This window comes from Limulus polyphemus, unplaced genomic scaffold (genome assembly GCF_000517525.1).
Source record: "Limulus polyphemus unplaced genomic scaffold, Limulus_polyphemus-2.1.2 Scaffold306, whole genome shotgun sequence".
Taxonomy (NCBI): Eukaryota; Metazoa; Arthropoda; class Merostomata; order Xiphosura; family Limulidae; genus Limulus; species Limulus polyphemus.
In genome coordinates, this window is record NW_013665916.1 from 369,550 (window position 1) to 382,985 (window position 13,436).

General features: G+C 33.1%; 1 protein-coding gene across 1 annotated transcript in view; it reads left to right on the forward strand.

Annotated features, from left to right (window-relative positions):
• The window catches only part of LOC106457236 (very-long-chain 3-oxoacyl-CoA reductase-like), a 28,564-nt gene that overhangs the window by 10,939 nt on the left and 4,189 nt on the right, over positions 1-13,436 (forward strand). The window contains exons 3-8 of the mRNA XM_013916631.1: positions 5,107-5,182; positions 5,698-5,808; positions 7,372-7,436; positions 8,349-8,393; positions 9,936-10,052; positions 11,635-11,700. Coding sequence (XP_013772085.1) covers positions 5,107-5,182; positions 5,698-5,808; positions 7,372-7,436; positions 8,349-8,393; positions 9,936-10,052; positions 11,635-11,700 — 480 coding nt within the window. The remainder of the gene's footprint in view (positions 1-5,106; positions 5,183-5,697; positions 5,809-7,371; positions 7,437-8,348; positions 8,394-9,935; positions 10,053-11,634; positions 11,701-13,436) is intronic.

Consider the following 13,436-nt stretch of genomic DNA (forward strand, 5'->3'; position numbering starts at 1 on the left):
GAATAAATGAGTGCTTTATGTGGTTAATTTCTTCATTTATGTGGACAGTTGAACAGAGTCTTGTGGCTGTGGTTATGAGGTTTTTAAGTGTATTGATTTTTTGTGTGGTGTGGATAAGTGTTCTGTGTTGATGAGATTTCATGTATTCACCTGATATAAACCAGTGTATGGGTTTTTGGTTCAGAGAGGGGTTCTGCCTTGAAGATGTTGGGTCTTGTGCATCATCAGAATTTCATCTCTTTCCATACTTTTCCACATTTTGTATGCTGAGTCCTACAACTCTCTATTTAACCTCAGATGTTTGACACTTTCTATGCATTAAGCTAAAAAGCTACAACCCTTACCACATCATCCCATCTGTCCTGATGTCTCTGTGAGCTCTTTTTTATGTTTCAAATAGATGGTCTGCTATTCCTACATTCCACCATAGCTTGTTACCATCATTTTATTCCCATATTTCTAAATGGTATTAAATTGGATGACTGCAAGCTGTATTGTGGTTTATTGTAGTTCTTTGGATGCTCACAGGATTCCCTTTACAGATTATTTGTTCACTGCTAAGTTATATGCCAATTCCCTTCCTCTGGATCATGTTGAAGCTAGACACCACACGAAATGTACAATATATTGACTCACTTAGCTCTTTGCAGGCCTTGAAATTATGTAATGTTCTCTTGGATATTTAAAAAAGAAATTCACTGATACCACATCAAAATGTGTCTGTTTTGGCGATACCACAGCCTTGCCTGTTTCTTATATGTATTTCAGGCTTGTCATCTTGGCACAGCTTCACACCAGCTGACAGCCGATTTGGGATGAGCAATTTCACAACAAGCTTTTCCAAATAAAGCTTACTGTTATTGCCTGACTATCTAGTTTGCATAGGTACTGGAAGAAGAAAGTTGTTTTAGTCAGTCTTGTAACTCATAACTTTCTCCTATGAGAGACTGATCTGCGAATGTGGGGCTTAAGTCATAACTGCCTACATTTTACTTTTTTGCCCTTATCCTGAATATCAGCAGCAGCATAACTTTAGACATATTTTATTTAACGATGGACAATGAGAGTGGCAATAGTGAAACTTTCCAGCTTTTATGTCTTTAGCTTTTTATGGTCTACAGGTATTTTTGAATTTTATTTAATTTTTAAACTTGTTTTCCTTTTTGAATAATGCAAAACGTGTGACTAACTTGTTAGTATGTTTATTTTATGTTTTGCGGCATATGTGACATTTCCTTTTAATGTATTTCTAACAACAATTAGAGACAAATGTTTGGCACATTTATTTGTGCCATAAAGACCTAATTTTGTGATGACAACAAAGAATCACTGGAAGGTCAACCTCTTGTGTAATAATTATCATGTAGTGCACATAGATGTCCTGGTCATAGATTGAAGCTATTTGAGATAGCCCTAACCTTGCATACACGTTTCTGCATGAAGTCAGTTCCCATTATTCACTTTACCTCGATAGCAATTACACACGCACCTTATGTGGTGTATAGAAGTTTCCCACATTAACAGTAACTTTCAGTTTTTCTTTTGCTGGAACTTTGTCCATTTACTGTTTGCTGCACCAATCTATGTTTTGATCAATAAATCAAATTTATTGATTTTTATTTTGATTTATTCTTTAAATAATGAACTTTATATATCGTTTGAGGAATTGGAGTGTTCTCAGCTGAGCTTTGCCAATGTCTGTCTCTTTGTTGCTATTTTGATCTGGTTCAGCTCGAAGACTCATTCTTAGGGTATTTTCTCCTTGGTTTACTATCAGCTGTTGATTCCTCACATTTTTGAATGTATCAACCATGTTTCCCACATTTAGACGTTTACATTCACTGACAACCCCTTGGGAGGAGTTTTTATTTTGTGCAGGCTTTTGTCTTCAGTTCTTGGTAATATGCCTTTCAAATTACATATGAAATACCTATTGTCTTGTGATTCATTTCTTCCATTCTATCTTACAAGTTGTCTTACTAATCCTTTTAGTTCTTCAAGAATATCGTCAAGGGAAGATGATTAAGTACTTCTTGAACTGACGATACTCTATTTCTAGATGATGCATTTAGTTGTTTATTTGTGAGTTTCAAGGATTCAAGTTCCATCAACAGCTGGAGAGCTTCTTTTAAAGATGTACACTTCCTTCTTTCAGCGTAACTCTCATGTCCATGTCATTTATGGCATCCATGAGTTGGTCACATGCTAACTAATCCATCATTTCATGTGGAACCTTTAGACAAGATAATTGGGTAAGCATTTCTAAATCTTCCACAAGTTTGGCTACGGTCTCGTCTTCACTACTCTGCTTCTGTTGTGTCTCTTGAACATGTTGGGTAAGGCAGCTACCAATGATTAATAGTTGTTATAGCTCTCTGCTGAGAGCTTGCTAAGTGGCATTAAAGCTGGTCCTATTAACTTGACAACAAGATATAACTTGCTGATTAGTATCCATTTAATTTGGAAATTATTTTGAACTGACTGCTATGCTTTCCATGCTATCTTTCTATCATAGTCCATTGATTGGGCTATGTTATTGAAATTGTCAGCTATTTCAAGAACTAAATTTGGTAGTGACACAGTTGTATTAGTACAGGAAGTTCCTGCTGTCACAGATTGCACAGCAATAGTGGTGTAGACCAAAGAGTTTCTCCTATTCCATATTTTACAGATGAAATTCTTGGGCAGATGCAGAAAAGGTGTGGCTGATTTTATCGTTACATTTACCAATAAGTTTTTCATATGTTTGTTTCATTATTTTATTGACGTGTTTATTTATCTCATTGACATTTCTCTATACTTGTATACTTATAATTTAAGTATAATTAAGCTTTGTCATTACAACCTTTCTGTACTTCACTCTGGTTGTTGTAATCCATTTTTATATTGCCAATAGCTTCATTGATCTTGTCTTCAATTAGATATATTTTTGTTCTTGAATATTATATCTCTAAGTCCTTAAGTTTTCGTCTCTTCTTGATCTTTTAACTTTCCATTTCTTTTTCCTTGGTTTCGGGCCCGGCATTGCCAGGTGGTTAGGGCGCTCGACTCGCAATCTGCGAGTCGCGGGTTCGAATCCCCGTCACACCAAATATGCTCTCCCTTTCAGTTGTGGGGGCGTTATAATGTGACAATCAATGTCACTATTCGTTGGTAAAAGAGTAGCCCAAGAGTTGGCAGTGGGTGATGATGACTAGCTGCTTTCCCTCTAGTCTTACACTGCTAAATTAAGGACGGCTAGCGCAGATAGCCCTCGTGTAACTTTACGCGAAATTCAAAACATCCAACCACCTTCTTGGTTTCCTTTTAATGCTCTATTTTTCAAGTCTTTATTCTAATGTTTCCCCATCAACAAATTTTCCATCTTTTTTTTCTGCTTATGTTGTCATACGAGAATTTTGTAAACTTTCCATTTCATTTTCACCAAACAAAACTACTTTTGACACTAGTATTGTAGCATGTTGTATCTTGGGTTGGTTACTTAAGATTACGTGGTATAAAAAAAATAATAATAATACAAAGTCCAGTTCACGTAGCACCAGTAAATTATTTCTTAAATAACTTTCTATACATGTTACAGGCTACGCTCACATTTAGGCTTAACTTTAAAAACAACGTTTCAACAGAAATTCTGAGACTAATGGTACACTTAAATAAGCAAATGTAATCAATAGCTACTTGCAATATTTCCTTGGTAATGGATTGATAAACACATTAATTCACTAACCCAATCACTGACAGATTTACTAATTCTCACTGTATCTCACTAAAATTTCTTAATTGACAATAAACTTGTACATTAAACTTGCAGTTTCTGTCATTCTTATATTGTATTTGCCAATATAATACATAAAATCCAGATTCCACAGAGACCTAAACTTTTATGAAACTTCGTACAATCATTACATCATGTGTAAATCTCCCTCTAGTGAACAAAACAATAAATTATAAAATATAGCTCACAAGAAATGGAATAACGGATCTTCCTATGCGTGTGTTTATTCAAACGATGTCTTGATATATGCAGCATCAGTAACGTTTGAAAGATTGCAAAATAATCATTTTTATTAGTGTTATTAAGCTATTAAGTAAATAAGAACATTTTGGAACATAAGCTGTATAATCAATTCATAAACTGTAAGTATACGACTTGCATCAATCAAGCATTGATTGTGAAACTTTTAAAGCAACAATGACATTTCAATCAATTTTTGTTGTACGATCTCCCATATTTGTCATCCATGAACTATCTTCTCTTTTGGAATCTTTCCTTATACTTGTGCCATAAATGGATTAGTAACTAGAGTTTGAGCTAGACATTTCGTAAGTTTTATATCGAGCCTTTTTCATCCTTCAAATAACCCGTATTCAGCAAGCCAGTATGTGTTGGATCGTTATCATGCAAAAATACAAAAATGAGTCAATTAAACTGGGAACTGTGTGACAAACAATGGAATGTTGTGACATTGCTTCTTTATAATATTATCAATTTTCAAAATGTTTATAATTTCAGTAGCAGAAAAACATCTCCATACCATTATAAACCAAACACTAAAACTTACTATTTTGCTTAATTTATCAGTCCACAGCACAAAGCCACATTTTCCCATTTGTTTTATCCATTTTTGTTATCCACTGCATAGTTTACACATTCCACTAGCAGTATGGTCAGAGATATTAGTTTGGCCTTTGACCTTGAAATAGCCCTGAACACGACATGTCACTTTCGTTCAATCACAAACAATCACACCCATCCAGATTATAATTTATGAAATCACTTTCAGTTGGCCACAAGTTATGACAGTTGCTGTATCTCCATTCAACTACAAAACTTTTTTCCAATAGTTATTTGTTGGCTAACTACAAAAGAAGCTTGCCAAATTTCAAATGTATCCTTCTTCCATCAAGAAAATAGTTTTAAATAGAAACACACACACACACACACACACACACACACACACACACACACACACACACACACCATATTGTGTTTGAAATTAACTTACTTGGTCACCTTTCTACAATACATTTTATTTGTTATTATGTATTGTTTAAGTTCGGATTTCTGTGTCCATTTTTTATTCTTCACTAAACATTTGATTATAGCTGGCTGCTAGAGGTTTGAACATCGCCCTAATCAGTAGAAGTGTGGAGAAGTTAGAATCAGCAGCTACTGATTTAGGTAATGTGACAAATATTTATATAAAGATGTGTTAGATTGTTATGTTTTTGTTTTTAAGAAAAGCTGCCGTTAATTGTTTCATAAAATAAGAACAATGTTCATCCATAACTTTTTTTTCTTCCCAACCAAAAGCAATTTTATATACTTAAAAGTTTTAACATGATGATTAGTGAATGTTTTCGTACAAAACTTATCAGAATTTAAAATGGTCTTTACATTTGTACATGGCGCAAGTGTTTTTTTTCTTTTACGTCAATGATTAGGTTAAGAATGTTTGCTTTATTCCTGAAGAGAAGCTTTTTTTTTTTTTTTTCGTTCATTAAAATTTTTCCATCCAGTTTACTCAGTTACTCGTTTAACTGTCATTTGTCGTCATTTATGGAAGATTCATCTGTTAATACATTTTGGTAAGGATGAGGTTTTCACCTGTCATATGTATTCAATATTTTGTCTTCATTTCAATATTCTAACCGTTTTCGTACACAAACGTGTTTTTTTTATCTGAAATTTTGCAGAAAAACGTCACAAGATCAAAACTAAAACCATATCTGTAGACTTTACTAATGGATCTGAAATATATGATGAAATCCAAATGGCGCTTCAAGGTTTAGAAATTGGAGTTTTAGGTAGGCTTATTTATTTTTATTCGGTATAATCGTATTTGAAACGATCAACACTCACGAATGATATAGCCGTTAGCACTACGAGTTTTATGAATTACATGGCAATGTGGCATATATACATGATTCAAATCCCTTAGACATACTGTTATGGTGTTGTTTTTTTCACTGGCGGGGTTTTACATTATAAGATATATACATACCTTATAAAATACAGAAAGCTGTGTGTCTGTCTGTTTGTCCGTGATCTAATTAATCCTAGGTCGCTAGGTCAATCTCAAATTAATTTTGAGGGATGATAGTTTGGAACAAGGGGCATGTTAATAGGGGGGTTCACAACTTCCTCCATCCCCATTATTGCTATTATTGAGCATTTATTATCTTTGACGTAAGTTAACGTAAATTACTCTCACAAATGGCGCTTCGTCCTTACAACAACAACAACAACAAAAAAAAATTAAATTTTCTATAACACAACATTCACACACACTGTGAGGGGAGAGCACACAAACATCTTGTATATCTCGGAGAGTTCACTAGCAATGTAATGAAAAACAATGGCCGCCACTATTGCAATAAGACATAAACTCTGTTGAAGTCTCTACTCCAACAACCACAATAAGGCTGATGAAGAGCCGTTGCTTGAGGTATACCCAGTTCATACTTTAACCCTTGACCTTTCATCTTCGGCCCGTAAGACACTTCTGCGGCCAATGCCCGTCAAACGTGAAACACTGTGGAAGAACATTAAAAACTGGATGTTGAGAGCGGGTAACAGAAAGCACACCTACCACCACTACATTTATCCGCTACCTCTTCCTACAAAATCACCCTGACCATCACACAGTGTATACCATGTTTTATGTATATACATGATGAGCTCTTAAAGCTTATACAAAACTTTTGTTGAGGTAATAATGAATATTGTAATAGCAATGTTATGTTGTAAATAATGTGAAAGTTGGAATTTTTGTGTTGTTTATCATAGAATCCACCCCCACATTAAGCTCATAACCCGGAAAAGGGACGGGTAACTCAGCTTGTCTGAAAATAATTCAATGTCCAGTCCGTGTAACAATAATAAATTATTTTATTTCCTTCTTTTACGTTTCTACTGAAGCACGTTTCTTTTCCTCTTTTTATGCGTTGTTTTTCCGTGAAGTTCCTTCACACACACAAAAAAATTCTTTTTTTCTTCTCAGATTGACCATTTAACGAAGTCTAACGGATCGATATGAAATTTTAGGAATTATAAAAACGAATAATTTTCCTGTATTTTCCTCTTGAAAATAAATATTTTGATATTTAATGTTTATTCTACAATTCTAGAGATAGATATTTGAATATTATATAGTTGTACATCTTATTATATTCTAGATTTTCGTCGAATATAGTAGATCTTAACCTCATGCGCTCGCTAGCAAACTTTAAATCTATAAGAATGAACATACAGCTTGAAACACTATTAACAACTTATTGTGCAATTTTCTTTCAAATTTAAAAAACAGTACATAAAATAAGACTTAAGTCTGTCATGAATAAGAAACCATTTTCATACTTCTTTTACAGTCAACAACGTTGGAATGAGTTTCATTTACCCAGAATATTTTCACTTGATTCCTAATGCCATGGAGGTAAGATTTTTTGTTATAAGACATTTTTAAAAATCAAATTGACGTCTTTGAAACATGCTTAAGATAAAATTTTCGTTTTTGATATTAAACATTTAATTCTTCATTTTGTACACTAGGATAATATTTTTACAGGTCATAAATACTTTTCCTCCCAAGCAATACGCCACTGTGTATCAGGCTTAAGTGCTTGTGCTCAAATATTTATTGATATCATTATAAACTTTTAGCCGTATTACCGTATTTAATGTGTATGAGCTACCTTTATACTTGTATCAGACTGAAACGAAAAATGTAATGAATTTTTAAGAAAGAACTACTGTAGTTCGCATTGGTAAGTGCTTACAACTGCAAAACATTGTTTTAATGTAAAAAACGTTATAAAATTTTCTGTTAAAAAGTGATTATGGAAACAGATATTCAGTGATTTGCCTTTGAAATTCATATGCATTTTGGATGTGGGTGCCCGTACAAATTTTTGTAAAATACGGAGATGTTTCAAGCCAAATAGTATCGAAACCCCAAAAATGGATATCTGGATTCTAAGCAAGTTGGTGTATCATACAATGTTATTAATACGCATGGTTTAACCGTGTTTATTTTGGTACTTCTTGCCGTAGGTAAACATTCGGATACAATCGTTAGCAGGGGATTACTTAATATTCATGAGCTGAGTGGGCAGTTTTAGTTAAGTGTTATTCTGGTAGATTTAGTTACGTCTCAATCGGGAACAGCTAGCTTGTTTTCTGGTACTTAAACGATGTACTTAAATGTTCAAAAAATAGTTAACTACAATCTGGCGGATACAGTAATTTAGTGAAAAGAAGAAAAATAGACATTTTTTGGAAATGAGATTTAGTTTGTATTTTCCTTTGAGTGTGCGTTGTTTAATTGAGCAAAATATTTCTATTTCAGACTATGGAGAAAATTATTAGAGTCAACGTTATAGCTTGTACTAGGGTAAGACTTATTTTTGACTTATCAAGAATCTTGTAAGCACATGTAGATTTTTTTTCTTTAATATTTCTATCACACTGGATAATGCAACATTTACAGCATTAAGTTTGTTTAATGAAAATATTATATATACGTTGTCTATACTTGAGGTTATTCAGAAGTACAAACTGCAATGAAATAAGGGTACCTCAGAGTGGCTATTATATAAAAATATATTAAATCATTAGGTCCTTATTCAGGTTGTCTAAGGTATTTTTTACATATATAATTTAAGGAAAACAACGGACCTGTTAGTCCATCCAGGCCGTCCCATCATTCACTATTTAATAAGCCTTACATTAAACTCCCTTAAATTAATTGCATCAACCATATCTGAAGGCAACCCATTCCAAAGGCTTATCAACTTTTTAGAGAAATAAAGCTGTCTCAACTGAAGATGGCTCCTACCCCGCTAAAATGTAAATTTTTCCATTAGTCCTCTCACAATTAAGTAAGGAAAAAAAAATGATGCATCAACACCATCAGTTCTTTAAATAATCTGAAACCTCAATCAAATCCCTATTAGCTCTTCTTTTTTTCAAGAGAAAACAAGTTCAGAGATCTTACCCCATTTTCGTATAACATTTCCATCCCAATTATCATCCTAATTGCCCTTCTTTGAACTCTTTCCAATAATTCAATGTCCTTTTTAAGGTAAGGAGCTTAGTACTGAATATAATACTTGAAATCTGGACTAACTAATGACCCAATGAAGTTCTAACTCCTTTAGACTTCTAATTAATATTTCTATAGATACAACCTAAAATTCTCTTTACTCTGCCATAGTTGAATTCATTAAAAGGGGCAGGAACTCGTTGACAAAAAAGGGATGCTTTTTGAAGTATGGTAAATCAAAACTGTTTTTGGTGTGGGGTGGGAGGTTTTAGAAGAGATTTTAGGTTATTGTGGGTTGCCTCTCTTACATATAGGGTAGTAAGTCATAAGAAACGGACAGATCTTTTATTCCTATTTAATCGGTCTTGTAAACACATTTTTAAAACCTAAAACTAAACAGTAAATTCTTGGAAATTAACACTTAACATTTTTACTGTAATGACCTACAAGTCTCTATCATTCATTTTAAGGCTGTAACCTTTTTTTACATATTAACTCGTAGTAAGTTAGGTGTGGAATCAGGCGTATCTTTTAATAGTTGTGGATAATTTTCTATGACTGAGAAAAGGAAGGAAGGCATGGTCTTGAATCCACCCAGTCACCTCCTCGTGCACGTTACTGCTCTGCTATTACATAGTTTGGGAACGCCTGCTGTAGAGCACTTAAAAGCAAGTAAATTAAGAAATATGATGCATTTTAATGCTTGAATATAATTAAATTCGGAAGTGAAAAATATTTCATATATGCTGTTTCAACCATAATTGTATAATAAATCATAAATGTGTGTGTGTCTAATCTATAATATGGCATACGCATAATCCTACTCATTAAAAATAATTTTAGATTCCGAACATAAAACAAAGTAAATTATTTTAATTTATGTTTTTTCAGATGATGAGAATGATTCTACCACAAATGGAAGAGCGACAATGCGGAGTTGTCATTAATGTATCATCATTGCTGGGGATTTACCCTATTCCTCTCCTCAGCTCTTATAGTGCCAGTAAGGTATAGAAATAAGAAAATATAACCACTTCTTTTCATGTATAGGGCTGTGTGTGATATTTTGAGGTTTTATTATTTTGATACGTATATTAATAAGTGGTTTAAATATAGTTTTTCCAATATTTTGATGTTTACTTCCAATTACTAATTGCTGGTATTTTTAGTTTGACTTCTTGAAAAATAAGTTTGCAAAGTATCAGCTTGTTACGTGTTCACCATTGGGTAATCTTTCATGGCTGTTAATTTCATTGGAGACTATGGTTCTTGCTGTCGTGTTTGTTTGTTGTTGTTGTTTTTTGTATTGTTATTTACAACCACTTAAATTAAGAAATATTTCAACTTTTTTAATATATATATATATATATATATATATATATATTTATATTAGCATATAAAGCTAACTTGTCGCAATATTAGCAAACACGTTGTTACATTTGAAGTGAGTAAATATAATGTAATCATTTGGGTCTAATGTCTAATCTTTTCAGAATAGAACTGAGAATCTATCACATTTATGAAAATCAAATACTGTCGCTATATCTAAGTATTCCATTTTGCTACAGAAAGCTACGTTTAAATAATTACCGTAACGCTTCGTGTAAAGTAAAATAATTTAAGTTAATATTACCAAGTGCCCTACTGACAACCTACTGCTCGGCAAAAATTCTCATTTTGCTATAATTCCCAGGTGGGATGGCAGTAAGTCCACGGATTTGCAACGCCAAAATCCTGGGTCCAATTCCCCGCATCAGACACGATAGATAGCCCAATGTGGCTTTGGTGTAAAACAAACAAACGTTTTGCTATTTTCAAGAATAATCATTTTATGAAAACGTAGAACTGTTAATGTACGAATATATTCATTAAACGCCCGTTCTTTGTTTTGAATTCTTTGCTTTTCATCAGTGTATGTGAACCTATAAATATTAAATGTGACATGTACGGATTAAAGTAACCACATAATATTAATATAGAATAAAATGTTTGTTACTTTTGCCTGTCAAGTATTCTGTGACTCGTAAATATCATAGCATTTGTTATCTAATGTTTTTTATTTTGTTTTTCTTTCTGGGCATAACTGAATTGATGTGCATCTGTATATTGATATGTGGTATATTGTCGAGTTCACCAAGTTTTGTCTTTAGTTTTCATTCAGTTTAAACTAACATAATTTCGTAATTAAATTTCATGAAATTTAGTCTCTTCGGTTTTTACACCCTCATTCTTTACTAGCAGCTTGTTAACACTTCTAGATGCCGTAAGCATCACAATTGTATGAATCGTTTTGTATCTGTATAAAGAATTTGATTACTTAAGTTTTCCATACTAAATTTTCAAGTTGTTCAACTTGAAAGTAGTGAATATCGCGTAATTACCTGGGTCTAGTGTTTGATTATTCCGAATAAAACTGAGAAACTGATATTTATGAAAATCAAACACGATATATTATTTCCATACTGATTGAGGCAGCCAGATTTAAATTATTAGATAGCTCTTTAAGGCAAAAGAAAATTATTTATCTCAATCTTTGATATAGTAATGGGTCATTATTCTTTTATTTCAAATGTTGTTTTTTCTTTCTTAGTCGTACGTTGATTATCTTTCTCGTGCTATTCAATTAGAATACAAGAAGAAAGGAATAATTATTCAGGTGTGTATACAACATTCTCTAATCTATAAGAAATAACAATGCAAGTTGCTCTATACTGGAAATAGATTTTATTTGTGAAATAAATCAAATTCAATATTAACGTGTAAGTTATTGCACTTATATATATGTTTATTTAGTAATTCTTCACTTTAATGTTTTGTTGAGCGCAATTCTTTTACAATCAGTAGATCGTTTTTAGATAATTTGTAACCGCGGTCTGTTTGATATTTTTTATAATATTTCTTACATCGATGTATTTACGTCTATATGCATCGATACGTATCTTTTACATCTATTTATGGTCAGAGGTAATCAGAATAGATCTTTATTGTTTGTTGACCTCTTCCTCCTATCTGTGACTTCCGTCCATTTCTGGGAAATTTCTTGCTTCATTTTCCATTTTCCATGACCACTTGAGTTCATCTGCTGCATTATAGACATACTAGTTTATGATAATATAGGCCCTAAATGTCGTTCTTCTCTGGAAAAAGCCCGTCGTTCGAGAGGATGCCACTCTCAGTAAAAATGTGTTTCACAACGATGCGATTGTCTTGAGTTGTAGGAACGATGGAACAACAGAAATAAATTTCAGAGCAAGATATTGTTACGTATCTGCTTGTTTATTAATTTCCCGTAGAAATTCATTCTGAGAAACTTCAGCGATACAAGTCCTTTCTTGATTAAAACTAGTTTATTCTTTCTTAATACATACTTTGTAATATACTTAACAACTTTTATAACACACGCTATAAATCACAGTGATTCACATACTTTACTTACGGTGCCTACTGTTCACTTGACTCAATTATCCATCTCTTCAATCGCGCTGGTTTTTCTCGCCAGGCTTGTATACTAAAAAGAGGGCGTCTCGATCAGACTAGAGTTGCCGGGCAAATTCATGATTCCTCGAGAAACTCCAGCGCGCATGCTCCCAGCGTCGCGTAACTTCCGCTGTCATAACAATATAAGCACATCTCAGATATTACAAATGTTTTCTGTTAAATTAAACTTGGGGGAAAAAGTTGCCATTTACAACCTTAATTATATGGAATTGAAATAAAAATGACACTTATAATTTGCAATGAAACCTTTTGTTCTGCGCAATTTATTAGAATTAAAAACTAGGTGGTAATAGAATCGAGCCCAGTGCTTAGAAATACAGTTAAGTTTATGACAAATACTTTAATTAATCTTTTAATATCAATTATCCTTCTACAGCTATGAGTAAAAAGTAAAGAATAAACTACGAATAGTAAATTATTACCAGTTTTGTTTGTCGTATGATTTGATTTTGCGTATTCAAAACACTTTCTGGTAAAAATGATTTTTGTATATTGTTAAGTTTCATGCTGAATGTACACTGAGTGGTCACAAGTAATTTTTCGTCATTTAACTGATTTATGCTAACTAATTTGTGTTCACAGAGCACTATATAAATGAAAATGGTCCGCACACTAATTAACTTGTGCTACAACAAGCCTAGAACTCAAGGTTTTTTCGAATTGTCAGATTTTGTTAGAGGAAAAATAGTTGTTCAAGCAGATGGTGGAATAAGGCAATGGCAAATTTCGCAGAATTTGGGAATCCCGCTTTCGACAGTCAACACAATCATCGTGCAGTTCAGGAAACACGGCATCGAAATGGATCCCAGATTAACGACTGCAGAAGTGGCCAAAGTTGGTGGGATAAGCCCGAAATCTGTTCAACGGATTCTCCACAGATTGGATTATCGTTGC